At 38.2% G+C, this 16,741-nt stretch overlaps 1 protein-coding gene across 4 annotated transcripts in view; it reads right to left on the minus strand.

Moving 5' to 3' along the window:
* Positions 1–16,741, minus strand: part of GRAMD4 (GRAM domain containing 4) — an 84,612-nt gene that overhangs the window by 26,076 nt on the left and 41,795 nt on the right. For all 4 annotated transcript variants that reach the window (XM_072147094.1, XM_072147095.1, XM_072147096.1 and 1 more), the window contains 7 exons: positions 15,887–16,022; positions 14,828–14,853; positions 13,884–13,975; positions 12,759–12,850; positions 9,256–9,304; positions 4,809–4,880; positions 4,521–4,564 (listed from right to left, as the gene is read on the minus strand). In XM_072147094.1, the coding sequence (XP_072003195.1) occupies positions 4,521–4,564; positions 4,809–4,880; positions 9,256–9,304; positions 12,759–12,850; positions 13,884–13,975; positions 14,828–14,853; positions 15,887–16,022 (511 nt within the window). The remainder of the gene's footprint in view (positions 1–4,520; positions 4,565–4,808; positions 4,881–9,255; positions 9,305–12,758; positions 12,851–13,883; positions 13,976–14,827; positions 14,854–15,886; positions 16,023–16,741) is intronic.

A 16,741-nucleotide genomic window follows, 5' to 3' on the forward strand; every position in this document is an offset into this window, starting at 1 on the left:
ATAATTGTAGATCCAGACAAAAAAAAAATTTGGCCCCAGTGACAATTGGAGTTTAAACATTTTTTGATGTAATGGGACCAAGGATTATCAATAAAGCTTCATTACAGACACCTTACAGATGATCATTACAGTCTGGGAATATAGTAAAGCTCACCAGAGGTCAGAGGGGTCTGTCTGTAACTATGGGTTGTCTGTAAGTCGGGTGTCCTTAAGTAGGGGACCACCTGTACAACTCTTGTAAAAATTAGATACACTTCTCCCTGCTGAGAAACTAGACTGTTCACTATCTGCAGGATATAATAAACTGACTGTGCTCAAGTAAAACAAATGTAGTCCTGCCACTCAGTCAGTCTGTCTGTCTGTGTACCTAACATGTGTGCATACAAGGACCTTTACATCTGCACATTAACATCTAAACAAACTGAACTGTGGCTTACAGTGGTGTTGGCTGCAGTCAGCCCTAAACCCCCGATGACGCCAGCATCGGCGAAACATGTCGGGAGGTTCTGGTTTAGCAGTATGTTTTAATTAGCAGTGGACAGTGCATAGGAAAATGTTAAAATCTGATGTTACATATAGGACAATTAATTTTTGATAGCCTTGTAGATAGAGAATTGGAGAGGTGTTGCATATAACAGGAAGAGCTGGGATGAGTCTATGAACATTTCTTATCTACCCATAGATGCTCACTATAGTATTGGTTGCTATAAGAGAGGGAACTGACCAATCCCTCTAGCACAAGTTTGCTCGTAGAGCATCCCAATCCTGCTATATTTCCATTTTCCAGCCCCTGCCCATTGTGTATTTTAATACACTTTAGGTCGTTTGTTCTTAACTAGAATTCTAATACAAGTAAATTTTTATTATACTGTGCCCTGGTGGTCTAAGGGTAATTTTGGTCGCTTGCCGGGCAACTATGAGTCTTTTTCAATAAACTGACTGTGCTCAAGTAGAACAAATGTAGTCCTGCCACTCTGTCTGTCTGCGTTACTAACATGTGTGCATAACAAGGACCTTTACATCTGCACATTAACATCTAAACAAACTGAACTGTGGCTTACAGTGGTGTTGTAAACCTACATGGAAGGGTATAGAAGCTGGTAATAGGATTCTGCTTTTAATGTGTTGTAAGCAATTTAATATCCCTACCATCAATGCTGCATTAACTAATGCATTTCATTACTCAGGGAGCCTGTAACCAATGCATTTCATACCCTCCGCTTATACCCGAGTCAATAAGTTTTCCCATTTTTTGTGGTAATATTAGGTGCCCCGGCTTATATTCGGGTCAGCTTATACTTGAGTATATACGGTATATAAAACTTTACCTAGCTCCCTGCCTGCTTGAGTCCATCAGGCATCCTGGCTCAAAGAAAGTACACCTCCTCCACAAACTACCTGGCTCTCAGCCTGGACGAGTGGTTTGTGTAGGAGGCGTACTAAAGCCCAATTCACAGGAACGTGAGGGGGACGTATGTACGGCCGCACATACATCACCCTTAGACGGCTGTAGGCGCACTGAGCAATTCGGTGCTGCACACATGTGGCACCATACCGCTCTGTCCACAAAGAAAAACATGCCCCATCTTTCCATCTGTGTGCATGGCCATGCATCTCTATAGAGAGGGTGGGGGTCACCCTTCCTCCTTTCCAACGCACCGGGCAGGCATACACCTGTCCGAATTCACCCTTACTTTTAGGATGACCATGTGGGCAGGCAGGGAGCTAGGTAAATTTTTATATAAATTATAGTTTAAAAGAAAAAAAGGCAGAATTCTGAAATCAAAACTGTTTGGTTATGCTTGTTATTGAATGTGGGGACATGGGAGAGACTAAAAACACTTTTGTAACACTTTAACATATCCAGGGTATTTTGAGACTTTTCTCATCAGGCATTGAACTTCAAATTAGTTGAAAATATTGGATGATATTTTTGTGTTAAACTACATTCACATGTATGGGAAACGTATATACGGCCGACATATATATGGCGTATATACATTCCCCATACATCGCAGTGGCCTCACGGCGCCATACAGGAGCGGTATGGTACAGCAAACATGCGGCACTGCACTGTTCCTAGCCCATAGAAAGATAGGACACGGAATACGGCACCAGGTTCTATGTTAGGCTATGGAGAGGAGTGGGGGAGAGAGACGATCTCCCCCTCCTCCCCCCGGCACTTAAACACTTTGAGAGGTAAAAACCTGTAAATTATGTTGTTATTTTAGAAACTACACCCCTCAATGTATTAAAAATCAACTTTAAGAAGTTTGTTAACCCTTTAGGTGTTTTACAAGGGTTAAAACCAAATAGATGTGGAATTTACAAACTGTAATTATTTTTTTTGACAATACACAATTTTGACCAAAAATTAAAACACACAATATATTAAATGATGAAAAAACTCCATAGAGTTTAACACCCAATTTCTCCAGAGTATGCTTATACCCCATAAACTTGGTAAACTGCTGCATTGTCACATTTATAACATTACATGTTATAAAATGTAAACTTTTTTGTAATTTGGGCATATGGGGGATTATTTTTTCGGGATGAGAACCACTTTTCAGGTACGTCATTTATGAGCTAATAATGAGATTTTCAATACCTCTTCTTGGTGGTTTTTAAAAAAACAATTATCAATTCTTGTTTAGGGTTTTCAGTTTGTTTGTTTTTTTTCCCCTCCCTTCACCATATAATAAAAATAATAAGTTATCTTTATTCTATGTGTTACAATGATTACCCCATTTATATAGTATTTTATGGTTGACTTGTTTTGGAGACTACAAAACTCATTGTTAGAATTTAATTTGTTTTTGCATCCCCATGTATTAACAGGCATAACATTTTTATTTATTTTTTGTTTACAGAGCGGTTTTAGGGCTTGTTTTTTGCAGGACAAGCTTTTTAATGGTGTTATGTCAGGGTAAACAATACTTTTTTTTTAGCACATTTTATCCTGTTGTTATGAGGTTAGATGTGAAAACATGAAAATTACAGTCACCTCCACAGCAGAACAGACAGGAGAGATTCCCCGCCTCCCAGGGACAGGAAACAACATGGAACAGAATAAAAGGGAGATCCCTCTCCTCGTTCCCCAGTTAACACCTTTATAATTTTAGAATACATTCGAGAAAAGAAACACAAAAACCTGAAAAAAGGAAAGGGTGAATATCTTTTCCTAGCACCACCACAACGGCACTAACAGGAGGATAAAGGAGTAATCTACTCAGGGCGGGACTACTGCCAAGAGCACCTTCCTGCCAAAGTATAGATCTAGGTCTGACCACACATCTAATTTATAATGACAAAAAAAGGGTTGAGGGTTTTTCCATGTAGCAGCCTTGCAGATCTGCTCTATTGAAGCGGATGCTCTTCCTAGCCACTATTTGTTAATAACAGTGAATTAGAGTGTGGTATTTTGTTATCCAGAGTATATTTAAGAATTTTGTCTTAGTGGGAATACTCCTGCCATTTAAATCAACTCACCCAAAAGAAAACTATAATTAAAAATGAATGCTCTTACCCCTAAATGGTTGCTTTTCACGCAGTGTAACTAACCTGCGGTAAGTCCAATGACATTAATGGGGTCTTGCATATTACATTTTACTTGCATTGTCCTGCCTCCTTTTACATGTTCGACAGGTCTCACTGCTAGGACATGCTGCTGTATGGAACTAGCACTTAGTGACTGTCTGCCAATATTCAGTTACAGACAGATACAGCTCTGTTCACTTATTATTAGAGGTAGAAATGTGTTACACAGTGCCTTGCTGGAACATTGAGAGGGAGTTCTTTTACATCCTGTGATCAGGGTGATGTCATCCAATGTCCTTTCCTTTACCCATTAACTTTTGTAAACTCTACCTCATGCATGTATCTGATCACATGAAATTACAGCATGCTGTGATTTCATGCAATCAAATACACACATTGGGTTTAATTTTCAAATGTTATTGGGTAAATGACCTTACATTACATCACCCTGGTCACATGCAGGGTTGGCTTCAGGTTTCAGTAGGCCCCTGGAGGCATTAAAATTCAGAAACAAACAAAATCTCCCGTTTCCTAAAATATTCCCTAGTTTATCATACCAAACAACGCATGGTTTTTGGATATACAGCACCCTCATGGTTATTTAATATAAAGCCCCCCTCACTCCCATGGATTCCTTATGTACAGCCTTATGAGGGCCCCCCAGCAGCTCTGGGCCCTGGCACTTGACCGGGTATGCCCAGTGCTCGCACCGGCCTTGGTCACACGACATGAAGTGCTGAATGGTGAGGAGGTATATGGCATGGCGAGTAGATGGGGGGTGGGGACAAGCAGAACACGCCCCGCAATGCCAGGTGAGCGGAAGTTGATTTTATGGGGATGTTAGGGAAACAGTTTTTAGCTAAAAGGGTGTCAGTTAGTTAATGGGGGCTCTATGGAAACCAGATACTAACTGTATTTGTGAAAAATGAGGTGACTGGTTCCCTTTAAATCACAGAAGGTTAAAAATAACAAAATCTTACTTTTTAATTTTTTCCAATATGTCTGACATCTTTCCAAACAAGTTCTGGAAAAGGAATAACAGTGTTAATATACATGTGTGACATCAAACAGAACTAATATTGATGGGAATCATGAAACATAAAAATAATATAATAGTACAGCAGGTATAGTGCCCTGATGCCATTATTAGAACAGGAAAATGTAACTACATTTGGCTTCAATAAAAGTTGATCAAGTGTGTCCATAGCCTTGAACATTAGAAGTTTTGCTATTGTACTGGAAGAGTATTCTCAACCCTTTAAACAAACCTGTGCTTTCTGTGCTACATCGAGAACTAACTGAAATTTCTCAGAAACTGTTAGGTCTTCCTTTGGAGGCTCCTAAAAAGAAAAAAAATATGAATACATTTTGAAAGTTCTTAAATTATAACAGCAAAATCCCTTGGTTTGTAATAAAGACTACCTCTTAATAACTCTATAAAAACTTGACTTTACAAAGCAGATTCCACCAAGCCATGTTTTGGCCATGGGTCTAATGAAAGAAGAATGTATACATTCCAGTTGGACATGAGTTTTATACGGCAGACACTTTTCAACTACAGGCAGTCCCCTACTTGAGAACACCCTACTTACAGACGACCCCTAGCTTTATTGTTAATACTGGTTCTTATGACAATCCAACATTTTTAAAATTGAGTTGTCACAGAGACCAAAAAGAAATTGGCTGTGGTTACAATTATAAAATATTCAGCTTCGACTTACATACAAATTAAACTTAAGAACAATCTAATATGTAACCCGGGGACTGCATACTATAAAAAAAGAATATTGTTATATAATATGTTTATATTAATCAGTCATTTTTGTGGTTTTGGAGGCATGCTCCTTTTTGTTTACAGGGGCAAGACCGCTCCAATCTGACAACTTCCGGTGACCTGGCACACCCACCCATCCTGTTTAAGAACAGATGTATTTGGGTGCTGTAGAGGCAGTCTTTCCACCATAAGCTTGCTCTGGTATTACAGTCCTCTATGGCCATAGAACATGTGCAATTGACGGGAGGCAAGTGTAACCCCTTAAGGACGCAGGGTATTTTCGCTAATTTCTCGCTCTCCATCTTCAAAAATCCATAACTTTTTCATTTTTCCGTGTACAGACCTGTGTGAGGGCTTATTTTGTGCGTAACAAATTTTACTTTCCCATGATGTTATTTATTATTCCATGCCATGTAGTGGGAAGCCGCAAAAAAATTCCAAATGTGGAAAAATTAAAAAAAAACTGCATGTGCGTCATGTTCTTGTGGGCTCAGTTTTTACGACTTTCACTCTGCGCTCCAAATAACACCTCTACTTTATTCTTTGGTTCGGTACGATCGCGGTGATACCAAATTTATATAGGTTTTATTGCATTTTAATACATTTTCAAAAATTAAACGAATGTGTACAAAAAAGAAAAAAAAAATTTTGCCATCTTCTGACGCGAATAACTTTTTCATACTTTGGCGCATGGAGCTGTGTGAGGTGTCATTTCTTGCGAAATGAGCCGACGTTCTCATTGCTACCGTTTTGAGGACTGTGCGACATTATATATCCGTCACGGAGCGTGAAGGGATTAAGGACGTAACTATTTTGTAGCTTAAGGCTCAGCCCCATTTTTTTGGATTCTGATTTGCGTCGCTTTATATGGTTATAACTTTTAAACACTGTTCATTATCAAAGTGATTCGGAGATTGTTTTTCCCCACATGTTGTACTTCATTTTAGTGGTAAATTTTGGCTGATAAGTTTTGAGTTTATTTACAAAAAAAAAGAAAAGAAAATCATGAATCTTTTGAAAAATTTGCCATTTTTGAAATTCTAAATCATTGCGTTTTCAGGTAGATAGATTTACCACCTAAAATAGTTGCTGAATAACATTTCCCATATGTCTACTCTACATTTTCATAATTTTTGAAATGTCTGACATCAAAATAAATTATCCACACGGCTTACAAATCGAATATCGCTTTTCCGGATTTTCAGCATTGACTATATAACCAACCCATTTTCAAATCTGCACCCCTCAAACTATCAGACACAGCTTTTAGGAAGATTGTTAACCCCCTTGAGATCTTCATAGTAACTGAATCAAAATGCAGGTGAAATTTAGAATGGTAAAATTTTGACGATTATATGTTCGGTTAGCCCTAAAATTTACACATTTCCAAAAGATAGAAAGAGAAAACCCACCATACAATTTGTTCTACAATTTCTACCGAGTACAGAGAGCGACAGCGTGGCGCAGAAGGGAAGGAGCACCCTGCAGCTGCCAGGATTTCAGTTTCCTCATTGGCCCCTTTTGTAGGCCATAAAATTTTAGCTTTTGCGTTCTTGGGGCCATGTTACAGCATTTTTTTTGCGGGTTGAGATGCTTTTTCCAGTGTTACCACTTTGGGGTTGGTATCATCTATTGTTGAAAATGTAGCAACTTTTTTTTGAGGGCCGGAGTAGAAAAGCATCAATTCTTTTTTTGGTTATCTTTATTCGATGGGTTGATACGATTACGGGGCTACCAGACATGAATATTTTATCTTACGTTTTACTAAATTTGTCAAATAATACCCTAATGTGGGGAAAAAAAAAGATCTATCATTTTTGCATTGCTGTCTTCCAAATGGAATAACATTGTTACTTTTTTGGCTATGGAGCCGGTTGATGGCTTGTTTTTTTGCAGGACATGTTGTACTTTGCACCAGTATCATTCTGGAGTACGTAGGTCTTTTTATAGCATTTTTAGGGGATTGAATAGGTAAAAAAAAAATCATAATTTTTGGAGGGTTTAACAGTCTTTATGCAGGTTCAATAATTATTTACCGTTATTCTATACTATACTATATATGTGGTATTTGTGTTATGACTTAGACTGAGCGTTATGTGTTTCTTTATATGTTTTGGGGCTTATGGGAATTTTTATTGATTTACTGTATAAACTTATTTTTTATTGAATAACATTTTTTTTTTGACTATTTCCACCATGGGACATGAACAAGCAATCATCTGGGGGAAAGAGCCCACTCTGACTGCGGGTGTTTCACTGTCACAGCCGGCACCCCGTGTATCCCAATGCCGGTTTAGCTCAAATCTTCAGCTGAACCGGCATCAGCTCTGCGTCCGATATATCGGACGCTGAGCGCTAAGTCACTGCGCTCAGCAACCGATATATCGGACACAGAGTGGGAAGGGGGTTAAAAAAAAACCCCACCAATGTTGTTTTCAAGAGACAGGTGGTTTGTGGAGGTAAACTTAATATTATAGGAATATATTTTTATTTACCAAGTAGTTATATGTCAGATTAAAATGCCAATAAAAACTGAATTAAAAAAGTTTTTGCATAAATCCTGCAATAAAACAATTAAAAATTGTTTAAAAAATTGCAAGAAAAGAAGGTCTTTCAACAGGCCAAAATACATATCAGGCTTGTGTTCTTAAAAGGAGTAGTACTTTGCTGATGTATTTAGAAAAACTTTCATGTAATGGTAGTGTAGGACTTGCCATGCAATACTGATGAATGCATTTTTAATATTACACCACCACAGCAGCCTGGGCAGTTAGCACCCTCATGACCGTTGGCAATCCTACGAACAAAAACAAAGGCTTTCATACGTCCCCAAAATAGTCATGTGCCATATACCTGTACAAAGTGTCTTTTACTTTAAAACCATCTTATCATTTATCTGTGAATAAAATTTATTGTGAATTTGAAGCTACAGACAACTTCACCTGAAAAATAAAAAATACTCCGGAGAGGACTCTACCCACCCCATGCATCTGGGGGAGCGGGGTTACATGACTGCCTGCTTGCATCATACAAAAGAAAAGATGATTTTTCATTCATTCTGTAACCTAGAAATATGCAAAACAAACCTCCAGGGGGCGTACATATTACAAAGGAAGGTAATGTTTTTGGGCTTAGAGGGGTTAGTATGGTGACTGGTTCGCTTAAACTCCTTTGCAACTGCCATACCGCTTTATAAATCCTATTTGCATATAAAACACAATTGTAGTGTACCATTAAAAAGGAGAAGCTCCCCAATTATCAGGTTAGCTTGTCGGCTAAAGGCAGAATGCAGAAGGAGCTGCAGAAGACACCTTATATACATGCACTCTCTGTCTTAGTCTCTGAACCTGGAAAATGGTGATTGTTTGAAACTGTCCATATTTATAACATTTTTTTTAAAGGTTTATACAATTTTACTTATTAAAAATAATTTTAATGGAAAAACATTATAATCCAATATTTTGTTACTAGTTTAATTCTCAAATAACATGAAAAAAAAGAAAAGAAAAAAAATTGTTACGATATGAAAGGCAGTTCCAAAGATAATACCATTTCGGTCATTTAACAAAAAAAAAAAAAACAAACAGTACATAAAATTGTAAAAACTAACGTTGAGATTCAGACATCCAGGAATAAAAAAAAATAAGATTATATATGGCTGTAAAAATTGTAAAAATTAATAAACCGCTTGTACTCACCTTACTTCAGACCCCCGTTTAACCACTGCTGGTCTGTTTTATATACAGAGGAAGGCAGTGCCAACACAACAACAGACACGCACCTACTACAATCAGAGTTTATGGCTAAAGGAGGCACTAGGTTTATAATTGTTATAGCCCCCCTTCTATCCCCCTTGTGCCATATATAAAAATTATTTTATTCCAAGACACCCTCTGATTAAAAGATTCCGGTGACATATGCAAACAACAAAACAAACTTACTATGGGTTCTGAAACTTGAGGCACAATGCACCACTGTATCCTCCAACCCCTATATACAGAAAGACAGACAGAAAGACAAACAATGAAAAATAAACAAATAAAAGAATGCAAACAAAATGGTTGATTTTTGCCAGATTTACTACTCTAGTAAACAGTTTACAAAAAGTTGAAAAGGATGACATCCACCTCTACCACCTACTAGCTAACCCACAAGTGAAAGCAGCATTTTGTGAGTAACTTTATTAGATTTCCCCTGAAATCTGTTATTTTGGAGAAAATTCAATTTTTTACCTTTATGCAATTATCTTCCTGGTGCACCAGATTAGGGCAGTCTCAGATGGTATAACAAATGGATACAAAATTTTCAGTTAAAAAACTAAATGATTGAGAAATGAGTCAGGAATGTCTTGAAGGTTTACCAAGTAAACAATGCTGGTTTTATTTGTGAGAAAGATGGGAGGGGGATGCTTCATTACAAAGGGAACCATAAACAGACATCACAAGTAAAAGTGCTTAATAACACTGATGAAGTTATAGAACATAGAAGGTAAACCTGACCAATGAAGATCATCACGCAAATTAGAACAAACACAGTTAAAACATGCAGGGTATTATACATGGAACAATTAATTTTATATATCCCATCAGATTTAAAAATGGTGCAAAATACAATAATTTCAGTTTGTACAACAGTGGCCTATATTTGTAACAGTTGACCCAAGTTTTTTTTTTTTCACAGTATCCAAGTTATTATTAAGGGTTCAACTGAATTGGAATAAGTAACATTTCATTTTTAAGACCCTAAGACCTGTTGTGAACAATGGAATACAGGCGGTCCCCTACTTAAAGGGGTTTTCCCATCTGGGCATTTACATTTAATTGAATTCATTTGCCATATGTAAACATTTCTTGAATGTTATGAATGTTGCTGTGTGAAGATAATCTCTCATAAATGCAGTCACTCTGTCCCTTAGAAACGAGATAGCTTCCTCGGATACGACCCGCCTAACATTTTGCCAGCGGTGGCCAGACATGCGCTATTGAGCTCTACCTGACCACTTGGATTCAGCTTTCATTACCACAGGACGGCTGTGGGACATGCAGTAACTCCCGGACATTTCATGTACAAAAACCTTTCGTTTCTTTGTGCAATCCCTCAGGCAGAGGTGGCCGTATCCGAGGAAGCCATCTCGTTTGTAAGGGACAACATTTATGAGAAATTATCTTCACGCAGGAACATTTTTTTAAAAATAACATCCAATTGAAGAAATGTTTTGCATTTGGCAAATGAATACAATTAAATGTAAATGCCCAGGTGGGAATACCCCTTTAAGAACACTCAACTTACATACGACCCCTAGTTACAAACGGACCTCTGGATATTGGTAATTTATTGTACTTTAGTCCTAGGCTACAATGATCAGCTGTAACAGTTATCACAGGTGTCTGTAATGAAGCTTTAGTGTTAATATTGATTCTTATGACAACCCAACATTTTTAAAATCCAATTGTCGCAGAGACCAAAAAAGTTCTGACTGGGATTACAATGATAAAGTATACAGTTCCGGCTTACATACAAATTCAACTTAAGAACAAACCTGCAGACCCTATCTTGTATGTAACCCGGGGACTGCCTGTAATTATAAAGGCCTATAAAAAAAGCATATTAAAGGGGTTGTCCCAATAATCCAAGTTATCCACTATCCACAGTATAGGGGATAACAAGGTGATCAGTGAGGGTCTAACCTGCTGGTAGCCCCAGTCCTCCAGAGAGCACAGAGTTCGAACAATATCCGTCTGCTCCAATAGACAGTGAATGGAAAAGCAGGACACACGTCAGCCTTCTGTTACACACAATAGTGAGAATGGGATATCCTGGTTCTCTGAAGACCTGGGGTTCCCATTCTTGTGACTTGTTGGGGGTCACTTTAAGTATCACTTTATTTGATTTTTAGCATTTCCATTATTTAACTCCCAGTCAAACATTTAACTTTTTTTTATTATTTTTTTGTATGAGGACTTTTTTTCTGCCTAACAAATTGTACCTCCTGGTGATGACATTTCATATTTTATGCCAGTAACTGAGATGCTGGAAAAAAATTCCAAATGCAATGAAATTGTAGAAAAACCGCATTTGCACCAATTTCTCGTGGACACAGTTTTAGCAGCTTTCAATATACGCAATGTACGCCACCTCTACTTTATTCCTTTGGTTGGTACAATCACTGGTATTCTTGATTTTGCCATATCCTGGCAACAATAACTTTTTCATCCTTCGGCATACAGATCTGTTTAACAGGATCTATTTATTAATTTGCTCGTTTTTGCTATGATTTTGTGTACATAGTAATTAATCACATTTATTCATTTTTACTACTATAATGTGTACATGCATACATTATTAATTCTTAAATATTGTCTTTTATATAATATATTTATTTTGTATAATATATCATTATTTATATTCATATTATCTTTATATTATTTATTACCCTTTGTGTGTATATATAGAATTTATTATAGGGGATAGATTAAGCTTTTAACATTTCTTTTTATTATACTGTTACATTGGTATTGATTATATTTCATATTTTGTGTTAATACCACCTCTTATTGAATATGTATCATGTATTACTCTCCGCTATTATTCATTTACCGGTATTTTGTTTTATCGCATAGGTATTATTCTTCATTATTATTCAAGAATATTCATTTCCCATTAATCTAATCTCTAAACCCCCTTCGTTTACAGAATTTCCTCAAACATTATACATTGAGTTAATATCCTCATCAGCACCTCGTCCCATAGTCTAAAAGACAAAGTTCATGTGCAGATACTCCGTCACCTAGTTTACATTGTTCAGAAGCGCTGCCCCAAAGTATTTTCCAGTCCAGCCACCATCACATACACACGACTCATATCACTATGAACATATGACTGCGTTCTTTTTCACCATTGCAACTACTGCCTCGATACAAGGTGAATATGTGTACATTTCTTTTTCTCTGGATACTTTTGTTAATGAAATAGTTAATGTACAGCTATGTATCTCAACCTATTTAAATGTTGTCCTCCTCTGATTTATTTGCTGGCTGGCACACACAATATATGCACCAGAGCGTCAAACTGACCTGCCACCGCTGGACCGAAGAAGAGAAGACCCGCGGGAGGCGTTGGAAAGGTGAGCATCGCATTTCTTTTTTATTTTGACGTGAGTATAAGCTGAGTTTGGGTTTTTCAGCACATTTGTGGTTAAAAACTCGGCTTATACACGGGTATATACGGCACTGAAGGTTTTTGTTTTCTATTAAATTTATCAAAATGGTGTAGCCTGATGACAAAAGAAAAAAAATCCTTCACAAATTCCAGGATCAGAGGTCCCATCGCAAAAAGCTAGATCAGAAGTGTAGTTAGTCTCTCTACTCTTACAATAGAAGAGCTTTACAAGCACTCCCAAGATCATTAGAAATATCTCTGTACTGTCCATTCAAAATTGACCTACCTGGCAATGAGGTAATTTAGGGATAACCTCAAAATAGCTAAGAATAAAAACATAGGGATGGCCCAGCCATGCCACACAGCATACATGTAGATCTAAAAGAAATAACAATATGTGTTACAACAAAGGAGAAATATATTTTGCTTGAATCAACAGGGCTCTTTCAATCAGGGATGATTGGGAGGCGCTGGTATTAAAACGAAGATTGGGTGTACTTCAAACCTCATGACCACACCCAAGGCGCAGAGAAATGTTCATTTACATATTAATAAAAAATTAGATTTCTCTGCACTTGGGCTTCCAATATGGATGACTTTAACTTCAGGTCCACATGTTTAGTTTGTATGTGCCCACATAGCAGAGACGTTGCTGTGGCACCTGTCATGGGGATTAAGGCCCATAAGCTACCATCCACCTGTTATATGAGAAAGTAACAGAATCAGAATGATGCATTTCTCTATTCTCAGCATTATGCTGCATTCTGGTTACTTAAAAGGAGTACAAGGGGTGGAGAAGAGTCACACTGGTCAGACCTCTTGACTTGAATAATGCCTCAAAGGACTCGTACACATTAGCAAAGGCTACCCCCAACTGGTGACTCCTGACAATGTACCTGGACAACGGGAAAAGAAGATGGACAACGGGAAGATTTATTTTCCAGTTGTCCAGGTACATTGTCAGTAGTCACCAGCTGGGGGTAGCCTATGCTGATGTGTACTAGTCCTTTGTGGCATTATTCAAGTCGAGAGGTCTGACCAGTGTGATTTTTCTCCACCCCTTGTACTCCCTTTTAAGTAACCAGAATGCAGCAGAATGCTGAGAATAGAGAAATGCATCATTAGCCTTCTGCACCCTAGTGACTCCTTGCAGTTCATCCAAATATAACGTTCAGAGTTTTTTTTTTATTGGAATAGTACTGAATCTCTGAAGATACAGAATTATACATTTTGATCCAGTCTCTATTCTCAGGGACTAGCTGTGGACAATTTTAATAATTCCTCATAATAATTCCTTTAATAATTCCTCATGATAGAAGTGCAGTGTGGCCACCTATTGTGTCTCCCATTTCTTAAAAGGAAACTCAACCGTACACATTATATCATATTTAATAAAGTAGCAAACACTTACAATAAAGGCAATAGCAGACGTATAAACAGAATGCCAGTCTGATAAGGCAGAAAGGTTCTTCACAAAGTTTGTAACAGGTTTGGCACCTCGCTCTAAAAAAAAAAACAACAAAAATAATAATAATCTGATTAAAAAAAACTATCTCAAAATGGATTGCAATCATGTTGCCTAGCTTTTAAAAATTCATGAACTATTCTTAGGACACATTATAAAATGGAGATTGGAGAGGGTTCAAAATCCAGCACTCCCAGTTAATTGTTCTTGGTAGCGCCATATTCCACATGCCAGGCTAGGGACAACATGTCCAGTCATCTTGTGGCCTGTAAAGAGATAGTTCAATATAGAATTCTAGTATTTTAGGAGTTAAACAGCATAATACTGCTGTCAGCTCTCAGGAGATGTATTAGGAAAGGATAATGATGATAATGAACCTGAAGAGTTTCTGGGGTGGTGCCCAGATTCACAGACTGTTAAACTGTGCACATCCCCCGACCACAGTGTGTTGAAACTACCTTTGCTGTAATGAGATTACATCAGCCAACGTGGGGGGGGGGGGGTGTTGAGGAAGCAGACGGGGGAGGTGAGACAGTCTAACAGTGAACCAACTGTGAAGCTGCAGCGTGAGGGGCTCTGGGAACAACCCCAGTAGCCCTTGTGGCTGATAAGAAGAATTTTAAAAGTTTATTTTAGAAGGAAGGAGGCCATGGATAACAAATACAAGGAGCCTGTCGAAGTCTCAGTGCCTGGATCTATGAGTAAATGTCCCTGCTTGATTCTGATGGTAGATTTCCTTGCTAATATCAGATAAAACTTAACAGTCGGGTTAAGTACAGTAGATCTCAAAGGGTCTCACGCTGCAGAATCAAATCAGATTCTAATTCTTCATTTACTGGTCAAACAAGTACCAACTTTAACAGGAGCAAGCCAAAACATTTGATACTTACTTAATCTTCTCATATTTTCTGTCAACCTAAAAAAAAAAAAAGAAAAAAAAATTGAAAGCATCAAATTTATTTTGAAATACCAAACATAGGCAATCATAGTTTCTATCCAGTGTGAATAATACAGTAAAATGAAAGATCATAGTGTTCTCCAGTTGCAAATGCTTTTGGACCAGTGGTTTAGCTTTCTAGATTTCGTTTTTCGCACATTTTTTAGCGAGAAAAAAAATGCAACCCTAAAGACACACAATGGTGGAAAAAATACACCACTGAGTGTGCAACACCACATTTATCAACTTTCAAAAGAATGCAAATTTAATCACAAAACTACACCACATAGGTGGTTTATGTGCGTCCATTGCTACTACAGGGGGAAGTTTTTGCTCAATTTTATGTTTAAGGTATCTGAGAATTTCAAGGCAGAAAGGCAGAAATTGAGCAGATGTTAAACATACTTGTGACTGGTGCAGTCTATTCTCATAGAGCACACACAGCTGTCACATCAGAAGGCATTTAACACTGCACATACACCGGACCATAAATCCAACCGTAGGAAACCTGCCAGTCTAACACATAGACAACTGCTCAAAATCCTGCCTAATGATAAATCTCCCCCAATGGGGCAGATTTATAAAAATTGACCCAAGGTTAGACTAGACAGTGTTATTCTGCACCAGATTCATATAAGTGTCTGGTGCTGGATAATAAATCCACTGCAGTATAATATTGTCTAGTTGTATTAGGACACAATTCTGTCGGGTCAGCAGTATTTCTGGTGCACTGACATTTCTTACACAAGGCCGCGTCCCCTTTTCATAGGTCACATCCCTTTTGTCAAGCTAGTCATAGGAAAGCCAGAAACCCTTTATAAATGTGGTGCAGACAGAATTTTGTCGTAGTTTGCACAAAAAAACTGTCATAGACAGATTAATAAATCTCCCCCATTATGTAATAGTTTATTACACGAGGATTCAAACAGCAAAACAATGGTACAACATGCTGGTGATTCAATTAACTTGAATACTGGTACTTGGTATGTGGTTGTACATGGGCTCAAATTACCTTCGAGCACTCAGTGGTTCTTCAGTTTCAACAGTGTTCTCTTCTGGCTGAAATCGAAAATCCTCAATATATTCACCAAATCGATCGTAAAACCATTTCTGAACTCTAGAACACATGGTTTGTCTTCTGGGTTTATCTAAAAACAGATAAGTGAAGAGTTAATGATGTTATCCTTACAAAAAAAAGACTGATAATTCTGATGCATGATAGGATTGGATCCTCTGATCTCCGAGTGGTAAGGGTCTGACATCCCCCACATCCACAGATCAGCTATTTGCACTGCAGTGGACACTAATCTTCACCCTTCACAATCCACTCATGTTAACGTTATTCTTCATATGAGCTATTTTCAGGGCAATTCCCCTCAATTCAATGGGCCTGAGCTGCAATAAAGTGCAGTCGCTGTACAATATAAGGCAGTGTGCTCGGCCCACAGTGAAGTCTTTTCTATCACCCAATCGATTAACTATCCTAGGGGTAGTTGATCCAAGAATATTACCCATTAGGGTGATGTCAGACGTGGCGCTTTGTCTGCGCTTGCAAACGCAAACAAAGCCGCACCCACCGGGGCGGGCCACGGGCCGTTCGCATCGGCGTTTCCATGGTAATGCCTGCGATCGGGAACGAGCCGGTGATTTGCATTACATTAACGCAAAACACCGGCGGCTCGTTCCTGATCGCAGGCGTTACCATAGAAACGCGATGCGATCGGGCCGCGGGCCGCCCCGGTGGGTGCGGCTTTGTCTGCGTTTGCAAGTGCAGACAAAGCGCCACGTCTGACATCACCTTAAGTATCCCAAAAAACCTTCCCTAAACGAACTTTGGCTATGTTTCAATTCTATGATTCCATTTTTG

The sequence above is a fragment of the Engystomops pustulosus genome, chromosome 4 (assembly GCF_040894005.1).
Source record: "Engystomops pustulosus chromosome 4, aEngPut4.maternal, whole genome shotgun sequence".
NCBI lineage: Eukaryota > Metazoa > Chordata > Amphibia > Anura > Leptodactylidae > Engystomops > Engystomops pustulosus.